Here is a 14,816-nt window from a genome sequence, read left to right as displayed (position 1 = left end):
TGTGAAACCGTGCCATGAAGCTGGCACATTGTTGTTGTGCCGTGACGCCATTAGATCGACGTCCGGCCTCTGTCAGCGGCGCCAGATCTCCTGAAACCCGTCCGGGTGAGGAGACCATACTCTTTCGGCCACACCTCAGCGACTTAGGAAGTCAGCTTCCTAGTTTCCACACTTGGGATGTGAATTGTGGATATGGTGGATGCCGTGTCTTCCACCCACATCAGAACCTGCCGGACTTCCTGGAAGGCTTGCCGGTTGCGCGTTCTTCCTTGGTGGTTGATGTATGCCACCGCTGTGGAGCTGTCCGACTGAAGTCGGATATGCTTGCTTTCCAGCCGCTGTTGGAAGGATTGTAGGGCAAGATACACTGCTCTGTGTTCAAGAACATTGATCTGAAGAGTGGACTCTTGCTGAGTCCACGTACCCTGAGCGCTGTAGTGGAGAAAAACTGCTCCCCACCCTGATAGACTCGCGTCTGTCGTAACTATCGCCCAGGACGGGGATAGGAAGGACCTTCTTTTTGACCAAGAGGTGAGAAGAAGCCACCACCGTAGAGATTCCTTGGCCGCCTGAGAAGAACGACGACTCTGTTGAGGGACGTCGACTCCTCGTCCCATTGGCGGAGCATGTCCCATTGTAGTGGACGCAGTAAAACTGCGCGAAAGGAACTGCCTCCATTGCTACCATCTTACGTAGGAAGTGCATGAGGCGTGTCAATGTGTGCGACTGGTTCTTAAAGAAGAGCTTGCAGCCCGTAGTGAATGCTGTTTGTCTAGCGGCAGCTTCACTATCGCTGAGAGAGTAAGAAACTCTATGCCTAGATATGTTATCGATAGGGTCGGGGTCGGATCTGACTTTAAAAAGTTGATGATCCACCCAAAACTCTAGAGAGTCTCCAGCGCAACGTTCGGGCAGTGTTGGCATGTTTCCTAAGAGAGTGCCTTGACAAGTAGATCGTCTAAATACGGGACCACAGAGTGACCCTGAGAGTGCAGGACTGTGACTACTGCTGCCCTGACCTTGGCGAAGACCAGTTGGACTGTCGCTAGCCGGAAGGTAGAGCTACGAACAGAGGGTGTTCGTCTCCTATAACGAAGCGTAGAAACGCTAGTGCTCTGGATCAATCGGCACGTGTGGATAAGCATCCTTGATGCCTAATGATGCTAGGAAATATCCTTGGGACCTTGAGGCGATGACATGGCGGAGGGATTCCATCCGGAACCGCCTGGTGTCCACGAGCTTGCTGAGCATTTTTAGATCCAGAACGGGACGGAACGGCCCGTTGTTATAGGTACCGCAAAGAATTTGGGGTAAAAACCGTGACCTTGTTCCTGAAGAGGAACGGGGGTCATCACTCTTTCTGCCTATAGAGTGCACCCTGTTTGCAGAAGAGCAGCGGCCCGGCCGGGAGGTGGAGAAATTCTGAAGAATCGAGTTGGAGGACGAGAAGTGAGCTCTATCCTGTACCCGTGAGACAGAATGTCTCACACTCAATGGTCATTGACCTATGGCAGCTAAATATCGCCAAGGCGGGAGAGCCTGCTACCGACCGAGGCCGCAAGTCATGAGGAAGCCGCCTTGGAAGCGGGTTTTCCGACTGTCGCTTTTTTGGGCGAGACTGAGCCCGCTAAGAATCTTAGCTCCTCTGATCCTTTTGAGTCCACCTTGGACGAGGAAAAATGGGACCTGCCCGAGCCTCGAAAAGGCCGAAAACCCCGACTGCCTCTTGCTCTGTTGGGGTTTGTTGTGTCCGGGCTGAGGAAAGGATGAATCCTTACCCCTGGACTGTTTGATGGTTACATCCAACGCTCACCAAACAGTCGGTCAGCAGAAAAAGGCAACTGGTTAGGCAACCTTTTTTTTTTGGAAGCAGAATCTGCCTTCCATTCACTTAACGAGCAGACCAGGCTCTGCTTAAAAACACGGAGTAGCGGAGACTACCGCCGCACGGTTCGCAGAGTCCAGGACAACCTGAATCGCGTAAGAAACAAATGCAGACATTTGAGAGGTTAAGGATGCCACCTGCGGCACAGATGTACGTGTAACCGTGTCAATCTGTGTAAGACAAGCTGAAATAGCTTGGAGTGCCCCAAGGGAGAGAATGCCGGAGCCAACGGTGCGCCGACAGCCTCATAGATGGCTTTCGACCAGAGATCCATCTGTCTGTCAGTGGCATCTTTGAGTTTGCAGTTCCATCTCCCACTGCAACTATGGATCTAGCTACAAGCCTGGAGATTGGAGGATGCCGCTCGGGACATTGGGTCCAGTCCTTGACCAAGTCAGGGGACAGGGATAGCGTGTATCCTAAGCCGTTTGGAGAAGCGCATATCTGGATAAGCGTGGTGTTCCTGGACTGCCTCTCTGAAGGCAGAGTGGTCCAGAAAAATACGTGAAGCTGACTCCTCCACTGGAGGAGTTGTGAGAAATAACCCACATTCTATAGATGGACGCTATAAGATTATTTACTATGGCGTCACAATCAGGTGTATCCAGATTGAGAGCGGTCTCAGGATCAGAATCCTGAGCCGCTACTTCCGCCTCATTACACAGCGAGTCCTTCTGTTAGGACCCTGATGAAACCGAGGCCGCTCATAGCGAGCCCACTTAGGCTGTCTGGGACTGACGTCCGTGCAGAGCCGTGACTCTGGGATGCGTGTGACATTCCCGGAGCTGCTAGTTATTCACACTGAGGGGGGCCATGGATCAATGATTCAACAGTGCCCATATTGTGAGAGACATGTCCGGACTGCTAGGCTTCTAGTATCATAGCCATAGTCTCAGAAAAACTGTCAGTAAATACTGCAGACACCGTCCTCATCCCCTGGCCATTAGTGCATACAATGGGAGTCTATGTACCTGCCGGCCGTATAGCCGTACATGCTGTACCAGCTGTATAGAAAAACATGTGGTTCTGCACCTTTGTTTTACACAGAGAATATGCTGATAACTCCTCCGCATAATCCAGGAGGGTATATACAACGTGCGACCAAACAGTGCAATGTATATAGTACAAGCATATCTATAAGTGCACTTCTGCACTAGTGGGGTTAGCACCACAGGTGCTGCTTAACGCCTGTTACAGCGATTGTGTGACTATCAGAATGCCAGGGTCTTCCACACTTGTCTCTGTATCGTACAGAAACTGACACTAATGGCTGCCGGTGTCCTTGTAGAGAAGGAAGCCGTGGGCGTGCCTGAGAAAGTGCGGGAATCCGGATTCACAGTGCACACAGTGAGAGGGGTGGAGTATGCAAAACATACTCCAGCTCTCAGCTCTGCTGTATGCAGCGTCACGCCCCTACCCTGACTGTCAGGGCTGTGGGCGGTAACGAAGGGAGACTAGGCCCAGAAGCCGGGGACTCGAGTTAACAGCGCGGCCGCCGTAAAAGCGCGGGCCGCGCTGAAGTCCCCGGCGCACCACAAGTGCCAGCCGCGCCGCAGTCCCAGCGGCCGGCGCGACCGCCCTAGAAGTGGCCAGCGTCCCGCCCCTCTCCTGACTGGCAGGTCTGGGGGCGGGAACGAACTAAAGCAGGCCGCAAAAGCCGGGGACTCGAGTTATCAGCGCGGCCGCCGTAAAAGCGCGGGCCGCGCTGAAGTCCCCGGCGCACTACAAGTGCCAGCCGCGCCGCTGTTCCAGCGGCCGGCGCGCCCGAGTCCTAGACGTGGGCAGCGTCCCGCCCCTCTCCTGACTGGCAGGTCTGGGGGCGGGAACGAACGGAAGCAGGCCGCAAAAGCCGGGGACTGTAGTTATCAGCGCGGCCGCCGTAAAAGCGCAGGCCGCGCTGAAGTCCCCGGCGCACTACAAGTGCCAGCCGTGCCGCAGTCCCAGCGGCCGGCGCGGCCGAGTCCCATAAGTGTGCCTGCTTCAGCTAAGCTGAATGAGGCTATGGCACAGGCGCCGCAGCGCTGATGTCCCCCGGCGCACTACAACACCCAGCATGCTGCGGTGTGAGCGCCAAATGCACGGGGACACAGAGTACCTTGAGGAAGCAGGGCCATGTCCCTGATGTACTCCGCTCCATCCAGCATCTTCTCCAGGGGCTGTAGATGGAGCACGGTCTCAGTGCCTGGAGACCGGTAAATCCCACTTCACCCAGAGCCCTGTAAAAAGGGATGGGGAAGGAATCAGCATGTGGGCTCCTGCCGCCGTACCCGCAATGGGTACCTCAACCTTACAAACACCTCCGACATACAGTGGGGTGAGAAGGGAGCATGCTGGGGACACTATATGTGTCCTCTTTTCTTCCATCCGACATAGTCAGCAGCTGCTGCTGACTAAAAAGTGGAGCTATGCGTGGATGTGTTGCCTCCTTCGCACAAAGCACAAAACTGGTGAGCCAGTGATCCCACTGGGGGTGTATAGCCAGAAGGGGAGGGGCCTTACACTTTTAAGTGTAATACTTTGTGTGGCCTCCAGAGGCAATAGCTATACACCCAATTGTCTGGGTCTCCCAATGGAGCGACAAAGAAATAAACACTATAAGAACAATTATTCTGCGCATGTACTTACGTTATTGTTCATGAAAGCTTTCAAACATCTGATGATTTCATGTTCACTCTTTGTATCACGAAGGCTAAACCCACAGGGAGAAAAAGAAATAATAGAGGATAAGTGACGCATTCCATGAAAACACATTGGGTGTTGGGTTATGTGCACAGAATGTGAGCAAAGGCGGCCGGAGAACCATGTACCATACTATACACGAGCCTGGGAGAAGGTGTAACACAGGGAAATGCCAATTATTGAGGGTCACCCTGATCTGGGGGGGAAAACACCCCTACAACTAATGCAGCCATACACACAGAGCCGTACCCCAAATGTTTCAGGGGCAGTATACCTCCGCACGTATGCATTAAAGGGAACCTGTCAGGTGCAATATGCACCAGAACCATGAGCAATTCTGGGTGCATATTCCTAATCCCTGTCTAAACGCTCCTGTATACACTAGCATTGATAAAGAGATCTTTAGAAAAAAGGTTTTTTTAAGATCTTTAACAGTATGCTAATGAGCACAGGGACTAGTCCCCTAGGCGTTAGTTTCCCTGGCATGTCAGCATCATTAGCATGTTAGTACGCCCCTGTGGGTGTGCCAACATGCTAATGAATATGCAGCGTCATAGGATGATCTCACTCACCTTCCCGCCGCCATCGTGTCCGACACTGGATTTCGGCTCAGTGCGCATGACCCCGAAGTTTGGGTCATGCACACTATGAAGCCGGGTGTACGCATCCTGACTTCAAACTGAAGTAGTGCACATGACCGAACCTCCGGGGTCATGTGCACTGAGCCAAAATCCCCCGTCGGACGCGATGGCAGCGGAGAGGTGAGTGCAACCATCCTCTGACGCTGCGCATTCATTAGCATGTTAGCACGCCCACAAGGGCATACTAACATGCTAATGAAGCCGACTAGCCAGGGGAACTAACACCCCGGGGACTAGTCCCTGTGCTCACTAGCATACGATACAAAAATCTTTAGAAATACTTTTTCTAAAGATCCCTATATCTATGCTACTAGATACATGTTTTTCATGACTGTGATCCAACATCCCTGAAAGTCAGGGGTATTGATGTTATACATGGGAGGGCGAGGGGTGGGAATATACGCAAAATACTCGCTCAACGTGAAACACGCTGGATTTATACCTTAGGTACACTGTCCCCAAGGGGGCTTAATGAGCATCTGAGTTTTGCGCCTTTCTTACGATGACTGCTCTCTTCTCTGACCTTCCTGGTTTTTGTGCCTTGTTTTTAATGTTATACAATTTTTTTTATTTTTATTTTAGATTCACTGATTTTTTCTGCTGGCACTTTTCTGGAACCACATTTCTGATTTTGAACATAGACATGGATTTTTTTTCATATATTGATTATCTTCCTTCTTGTGCCACGACTGGGACATCTGAAGCAATATTGTATTCTCTGTTATACTTATGTTTTTTCACCAGTGTCACTTTGTCTATATTCATAGTTTCATTTTTATCATGGAGTTATTGTATAATGATTATTTCCCTCTTGTGCCACGACTAGGAGATCTCAATTTACATTGAACATCTTGTGACGTGAAGTTTATGTATATTATACACTGGTCATTCCTCTCCTGTGCCACGACTTGGGAGGTTTTTGTGATATTGAACAATCTGTGCTACAGTATATGATCTCTTTATGTGTTATACTGTTCATATTTATTTAGTTTAACTTTGATATGGAACTCATGTATTATGCATTCATTACCTTCCTCTCTGTACCACGACTATGACACTTGCATTAATATTGAGGGTTTGATGTTATAATATATGTCTTTTTATCAGTGGCACATTGTCCATAATTACCTATGTATATCCTTGATATTTATCATGTATCTTCCTCTTGGGTCACGGCTAGGACCTTTCAAGTTACATTCATTTAAGACTTTATGTCACAGTTGATGTTCTCTTATTACTGTTACATTGCATATTTACTTATCCTTGTCTACTTATGCCCGCTCCCGCCTCTCCTCCCCCTGTCGGCACAGCCGCATCAGTGACTTGCTGGCCCAGCTCTGTCGGCGCCATCATCGCCTGCGCATGTGTGCGGTTCGTGGGTGACGCGTCCCCGCTTTCCGCACATGTGCGCTACCTAACACACACAAAAAAAAAAAAAAAAAAAAAGGGCGTTGACTGCTGACTGTGCTGGTTCCCGGCCGCGATTGGTCCGGCCGCGCTGACAGAGTGGGGGTGGAGCAGCTGGAGCATGGGAGCACCATGTATAAAAACACATGGTTGCTTCACAGTGTTCCACCTCCCCCTGATGAAATAATCTTATAGCTGAGATTGTGAAACCTATATGTCTGGGCTCTCTCCGGGGGGTCTGCTCTGCTGCTTATCAGGCCGGCTTTGTGCACTTATGGGTATGTTTATTTAACCTGCTGGGATTCTATTCATGCATTCATATCTTTGTACTTTATCTGACTGTTCATTGGCATCTAAGTAGCACCTCATGGTGGCTAAACTTGTTTATCTGTTTTTGACTGTTTAACTATTTGACTCTGTCACCTCAGAAGTTGCTGCTTCACCAGCATCTGTATCAAGCACTGTTTATTAGTGATTAGTGAGACTTGGATGCTATTTTATATATTTTATATATCTCAGTTATTTCAGAGTATACACTTTTATCATTGTGCTTATCCAATGCTGGTTTTTTCCATCTGTCTATGTGTAACAATTGTCAAAAATTTTACACCATGCTCTTTATGTGCAGGATGCCTTGTTCATGTTTTTGACCCAGTCTGTTATTCATTCATTTTTACTTGTGCCCTATATGTAATTGTCATCCAGTACATCTATATTGTATCTGCCGGCCTATTTTTGCCGCTGATTCCTTTGTGCCAGTTGCTATTTATTAAACATATTTGCACTTTACTCCTTGTCCTCCAGTCTTTGTTTGATGTTCAGAGTGTGCTCAGACAGGTGCCATGCAGTGGCTTTCCTGCTTCTTTTTCATTGTTTGTTCCTCTTGCATATTAGATACAGGGACGGTTAGGCAGGGAATAGCAATATGCACCCAGAACTGCTCGTGATTCTGGGTGCATATTGCACCTGACCGGTTCCCTTTAACTGTAGCATGAAAACTTTTTGGGATCTAATTTAATATTTGTAATCTACTTAAATTTAAGAGGTGGTCCACTACGAAGCATAGTGGCCACATTGATTTAAAGCAGGGAAAGAAGGCTTTTTTCTAAATACCTTCTTTTTCCAATTCTGCCTGTGAGCAGCGCTATCGTGGTCCGCTCATACCCATCACGTGAGCCACGGGCTGCTGTGAAGTCTCTGATGTCCGGTAAACTCAAGTCAACTTCCGGAATTGGAAGTTGACCTGGTATCACCAAGGCCTACCTGAGTGACTGGGCTGTGGGCAAAGTTTCATCACTCATCACAGCCCAGCATCTCGCACGCTCTCTCCGTCGCCACTTAAAGCGTCACAAGCACGCGCAATGAAACTTCGCCCACAGCCCAGTCAATCAAGGAGACTGGGTCCTGCCATGTTGATGCCGGGTCAACTTCCAATTCCGGTAGATGACGTGACATCACTGGACATCAGAGGTCACTGCAGCCCAGGGTCATGTGATGGGGATAAGAGGACAGCGATAGCGCCGCTCACAGGCAGAATTGGCAACCGAAGGCATTTAGAAAAAGCCTTCTTTCCCTGCTTTAAATCAATGTGGCACTATGCTTTGTAGTGGACCACCCCTTTAAGTTTTCCCTTTTACAATTTCTCTTCTTTCTGGAGAGTAATTTCCATCTTTTTTTTAGTGGGTTTAGTATTAGTACTTTATTCTTAAAACATTTTGCACCACTTTTTAAGTGAAGTTCCCTTTTTCAGGTCTTTTTATTTATCTTTCCTTATCCAGAGGTTTTAGCCAGATTCAGGTAAGGAGACTCCCCAAGTGTCACTTATTGGGGGGCGCTGGCTGAGCTTAGGCTTCAGGTGAAGTTTTCAATTTGGCACATTTTTAGATAAATGTTCATTGGGAATTTGGGTGCGGAAAAGTCGCAAACAATGATCAAAGACAAGAATTTGGTGTGAAACCAGTTCAGCGATTACCACAGGCCCCCAAAAAACAAAAAGGAGTTCAAGAAATCGCAAATGATGAATGGGGTTCCATGTGCTGTGGGACGGTGCATCTCGGAGAACTGTCATACCGGGGGATTCTTCCATGAGTTCAAGACTACTGGGAGGAATAAGTACCTCAGTAATGAAACATCTATGGGGGGGTGCATAAGAAATCTGAAGCTTAATGAGATAATTTAATGTAAATAAATGATCAGTTACTCTGGTAAATCTCAGATTAGCATGTCACTTTAACAGGGGATTCATTTCTAAGGAGCAAAATTATGTGCCAAGTGTGTGGCCAACCGTACTTACAAGGTTTGTTCATCCTGAAGTCGTCGTAGAATATCTAGGAGACAGGCGAGACCTTCTGCACCGAAATTTTGCACCCAACTAAAGAAAAAAAATCACTTTCATCATTTAAAGGCTCTAAGGGTATCAAAAACATGTAGCAAAGAAAAAAGGAAAGGTCAGATTTAACATCTAAGGCTGCTTTCACATTGCGTTATTACCTACGTTCACTGGTCTCGTCGGAGCTTTGGTCCAAACCCCCCTCCCCCACAAAATGGATTTTGGACGCATGCGCCGACGGGGCCATTGACTCTAATGGTGCAGATGGAGTTAGTGCGTGCTCTGTCTTGCATCATTTTCGGGCGTATACTTTTTCTGCAACGCAGTCTACTACACCTGGGTGTCCGCCTGCAGAAAGCGTATACATCTGAAAATGGTGCAACACAGTCCACACGGTGACTCCATCAGCACCATTACAGTCAATGGCCCAGTCGCCACATGCGTACAAAACCAGTTTTGCAGGGGCTTCGGACGGAAGCTCTGAAGGGACCAGTGAAGGCAAGTAATAAAACAGTGTAAAAGCAGCCTAAGTCATCAAAATCAGATGTGAAGGTCTGACACTAAGCACTCCTCCAGTTCTGATGCAGTAAGGTGTAACCAGCATACAGTGCTGGAACAGCACGTCTCCGTACACTGTGCAATGGCTGTTCTCAAATACTGCAGTTTAATTATTACTCACTTCAATAAAAATGTAACTGCAGTATTGGAGAATGGCTGCTACCCAGTGTGCTAAGCTGTGCACCACCGCAGGACCTAGCAAATGCCCATGGGTCAGGGAGGTAGGTGCTGCCCAACCAGCGATCTGATATTGATGACCTATCATAAGGATAGGACATAGGTTTTAAGTGAAAGTATTAATAACAAACAAATCCATTCTCTTATACTTTTGTTCTCTTTAGGATCCATTCATGGTTTGAGCTTAAAAAAAACCGCATCAGAAAGCATCCTGTGAGAACACAGTCCAAGTGTCCTGTGGCTTTACACTTGTCACCACTTACCTGACTGGGTTGTTATTAAGGGAGACTCTCAAGGACTCCAGACAGCTCAGGAGGTTGGTGTCCCCCAGACCGGACCTTAGATCCTGGATATACATCTGTGCAGACCGCGTGCTCTCCTTTTTGTTCATCATCTGAAAGCAAAAGAAAAGCACATTATACAGTGAATAGGCCAACAGTACAAATCAATAGAATATATAACACAGCAGAATATAATTAAGGCTTTATGACCGGCAGATTGCAACATTATATGACCTGAGGGTGTGATATATGTTGGATATTCAGAGGCAATCACGACCTGTACTACCTCCTCCTATATTAGCCCCCCTTCATATGTCAGTGATTCTAGTACATATGTGCTAGTTTTTATACGTACCAGAATCAGGGACATACGCAGACCCATTATAATCAATGGGTCTGTGCACACATCAGTGATTTTTCACTGACCGTGTCTCCATGTGGTGTACATGCCTGTCCATGTGCTCTGCATGGAGACAAGTTCATTTTTTTCTGGCATCACTGATGTCCCACAGACCACACTATGATGTGATCTGTGTAACACGCACCAAAAAAACACGGACAATTAAAATAAAAAGCTTTTTGAACTCACCCATCTCCAGTGACTCTGTCTCCAGTCGCTGCTGCCTCTGCTTCCAAGCCGGCTCATACATATGCACTGCACAGCCGACCCGGAAGTAGCAGCAGCGGTGAGACAGCAGTGGCCGGACACAGGAGACCAGAAGATATCAGCACCACGGACAGCAGGAGCGTGGACAGGCGAGTATAGGAGTGCCTGATCTCTGTGTATTATCACGAATAGCACACGTGTGCCAAAATTATGGCGCATGGATGGACATGCGCACCTTTATCACGTCAGTGAAAAACGTGTGTTTTTCACTGACATGTCAAGGGGGCCTTACAGTGTGGGTTGTCTACATTGTATAGCGACCAATAAATTAATCTTTTCATCAGTCAGCATGATGTATTAAGGTATTAAGACACTTTCAGTGATTAGTAAGTGGTTTCTATTTCTTGGCAGCAATATGAGATTATGAAGCAGGACCGCAAATAAAACCTGACTGGCCGGATAGGGAGCCAACGACCAAGCCGCCTCTTCAGATCGTACTGACCCTCTTACCCCTACGTTCGGGTGTCCGTCTGCAGAAACGTGTATGTGCAAAAAATGGCACAAAACAGAGCACACGCTAACGCAGTGCGCTCCATAGCAGTGAATGGCCCTGTCGGGCGCATGCGTCCGGAGCATGCTTTGCAGAGTCGGGGAGGGGCGGTTCGGACGGATGCTCCGACGGGACCTGTGAGCGGAAGGTAAAACGCAATGTGAAAGGGGCCTAAGGCCATGGAGATGTATGTCTGATCATGTAGGATCAGGGTATGTGCACGGGGCAGCTTTTAGACAATGGTGTACCTGCTACGTTTTTCCCTGCAAAAGACTTTAGGAACAAGCCGGTGGTGTTTTTGTTGAATTTATTTTTTTTTTTACATCTACTTTGACCTATTTTCCTCCATCAGTTTTTTTTCTTTTTAATTATATGCATTAATAGCGAGCGGGCTCTAAGTGATGGCTAGAAGCATGGACTGGGAACTTTTTAATCACTTATCTGCTTTGGAAGCCTGTGGTGGTTTAAGAAGCTCAAAAAGACTGAACACATGCACAGTAAGATGTTCTTTCTACTTTGTTATGCATGCGTTCATTCTTTTTGGCATTTTCTTAGCATTTTTTTCAGGCCTTAAAAATACCTTGTTTGTACATTCCTTACAGAGGTCCCTTATTGCTGGTAGATGGGCTCACGTAAAATTGCCGAAAATGTGCATAAGAACCTCCAGTGCATGCAGTATACATGTTTACATATATTCTTATGTTATGGCAGTGATACAGTTAAAGGTTTATATATTCAATGATCACATGTACCTTGGCGTCCTCACAGTGCTGCAGAGCATGAATGCTGGCATATTACAGGCTTAAAGTCTGTACCTATGTAAGTATTTTACTTGGATACACTGGTCAGTATCATTTGTTGTACACACACACACACACACACACACACACACACACACAGTACCTACCTACACACACACGCGCAGTACCTACACACACACGCGCAGAACAAACACACACGCAGTACAAACACACACACGCAGTACAAACACACACACACACGCAGTACAAACACACACGCACGCAGCACAAACACGCACGCACGCAGCACAAACACGCACGCACGCAGCACAAACACGCACGCACGCAGCACAAACACGCACGCACGCAGCACAAACACGCACGCACGCAGCACAAACACGCACGCACGCAGCACAAACACGCACGCACGCAGCACAAACACGCACGCACGCAGCACAAACACGCACGCACGCAGCACAAACACGCACGCACGCAGCACAAACACGCACGCACGCAGCACAAACACGCACGCACGCAGCACACACACGCACGCACGCAGCACACACACGCACGCACGCAGCACACACACGCACGCACGCAGCACAAACACGCACGCACGCAGTACAAACACGCACGCACGCAGTACAAACACGCACGCACGCAGTACAAACACGCACGCACGCAGTACAAACACGCACGCACGCAGTACAAACACGCACGTACGCAGTACAAACACAGACGCACGCAGTACAAACACAGACGCACGCAGTACAAACACAGACGCACGCAGTACAAACACAGACGCACGCAGTACAAACACAGACGCACGCAGTACAAACACAGACGCACGCAGTACAAACACACGCACGCAGTACAAACACACACGCACGCAGTACAAACACACACGCACGCAGTACAAACACGCACGCCAGTACAAACACACACGCACGCAGTACAAACACGCACACGCAGTACAAACACGCACACGCAGTACAAACACACACACGCAGTACAAACACACACACGCAGTACAAACACACACACGCAGTACAAACACACACACGCAGTACAAACACACACACGCAGTACAAACACACACACGCAGTACAAACACACACACGCAGTACAAACACACACACGCAGTACAAACACACACACGCAGTACAAACACACACACGCAGTACAAACACACACACGCAGTACAAACACACACACGCAGTACAAACACACACACGCAGTACAAACACACACACGCAGTACAAACACACACACGCAGTACAAACATACACACGCAGTACAAACATACACACAGTACATACATACACACAGTACATACATACACACAGTACATACAAACTCAACTGGTAATGTTTCGCCAAAGTAAGGAAGCAAAAATAAGTTACAAAAAAATAAATCCCTCACCGCTTTTGATGTGTGAAGATACTGAGAGACCATCTCTCGCTTTATCATGATGTCTTTTTCCCGTAGAGGCTGCTGCTTTTCTTCATTGAGGTTCATGTCATTCTGGAAAGCAAAGGATAGGAGATTAGTGACCTTAGTGGCGTAGAATGCCAGGCACAGGAATAATCAGCTCTGCTGGCAAATGTGCAGGTCAGACGTCAACTATGGCCAGGCCGTTGATACAGACTAAAGGACACCAAATTCCTTGCAGGACACAATCCTCCATTTTGCTGGACATTAAAAGCATAACAGGTGAGAAGTTAGTCAAGAGACATGAAGCCGATTCATCACCGCTTTTATGCCACAAAAAGTTGGGTAAAAGCTTTAGAAATTCCCAAGCTTTTTGCTTAAGTAGGAGTTGTTTTTTGGAGTATTCATGCAACTTTTGATCCGCTCTACCAAATTGGGTGGAGCTGGGAGAAGGCGCGGCAGGACAGGGCATGGCTTTGCTTCCCGCTGAAGCACCAAATCTGCTTTATATTCCAGAAATGCTCCTCCAGCCTTTGACAGCCACAGAGGAGCTTATGCAGGCGCAAACACTCAACACAAGGTCCAATGTAATATGCACAAATACTTAGATGTGTTCAATAAAGTCCTCGTCTGCTCAGTGTGAAGATTGCGGGTGCAGCAGGGTGGCTCAGTGGTTACAGATGAGGCCCTGAAGCTTTGGGATCTGCAAGGAGATTGATGCACTCAATCATGAGTAGAGCCTGTTTCCTTTTGATAATATTTCCAACCCCAAATAAAAAAAATATACGATCAGTCAATTTTGTAGGAAACTGGCATCTGTGTCAGAAAAATAACTGGTCATTCCAACCGGGGTGCTTGGACTGATGACAATATAGCTTTGTGAAAACAAATGGTTTCAGAGCGGCTCCTCTTCCTGTAACGGAGGCCACCCGGGTGGGTAGAGGCTGCAGTCCTCCGATAGCAGGTATTCTTTTCCTGTTGGATAGGTCAGTCAGCCTTAGGTTACCTCTTAGTCAAAAACCTGGGAAAAAGTTGTCTACATGGAGGCAGGAGAACCCCGGATTAAGGGTGTGCGTGTGCACGGTGTCCAATGAAGAAATAGTACATTTGTCTATTAGATCATGGACAAAAACTACGTCTGAGCTGTAAATCATTGTTACAATATGTTCATATGTGTAGAAATTGGTGTTATAACCTTGTCATGAAGCCCAATGTGTAGCTTTATTCCCAGCTAAAACACCCCCCTAATGTGCCCAGTGTAGAGTCCTTGAACACCCCCTAGTGTGCCCATTGTAGAGTCCTTGAACAGCCCCCAAAATGTGTCCAGTGTGGAGTCCTCGAACACTCCCTAATGTGTCCAGTGTAGAGTCCTCGAACACCCCCCAAAATGTGTCCAGTGTGGAGTGCTTAAACATCCCCCAAGCGTGCCCAGTGTAGAGTCCTTGAACACCCCCTAATGTGCTCAGTGTAGAGGCCTCAAATGCCCCCCAAATGTGTCCAGTGAAGTCCTCGAACACCTCCTAATATATCC

The 14,816-nt window shown here is 47.9% G+C and overlaps 1 protein-coding gene across 1 annotated transcript in view; it reads right to left on the bottom strand.

Annotated features, from left to right (window-relative positions):
• The window catches only part of DIAPH1 (diaphanous related formin 1), a 370,807-nt gene that overhangs the window by 234,859 nt on the left and 121,132 nt on the right, over window positions 1–14,816 (bottom strand). Inside the window, exons 4-7 of the mRNA XM_075344403.1 lie at window positions 13,277–13,378; window positions 9,940–10,070; window positions 8,906–8,983; window positions 4,511–4,574 (exon numbers count right to left, since the gene is read on the bottom strand). Coding sequence (XP_075200518.1) covers window positions 4,511–4,574; window positions 8,906–8,983; window positions 9,940–10,070; window positions 13,277–13,378 — 375 coding nt within the window. The remainder of the gene's footprint in view (window positions 1–4,510; window positions 4,575–8,905; window positions 8,984–9,939; window positions 10,071–13,276; window positions 13,379–14,816) is intronic.

Source organism: Anomaloglossus baeobatrachus, chromosome 4, assembly GCF_048569485.1.
Source record: "Anomaloglossus baeobatrachus isolate aAnoBae1 chromosome 4, aAnoBae1.hap1, whole genome shotgun sequence".
In the NCBI taxonomy this organism is placed as follows: domain Eukaryota; kingdom Metazoa; phylum Chordata; class Amphibia; order Anura; family Aromobatidae; genus Anomaloglossus; species Anomaloglossus baeobatrachus.
The sequence above is the reverse complement of the archived record's forward strand: the minus strand, read 5'-3'. Positions and strand labels throughout refer to the sequence as shown.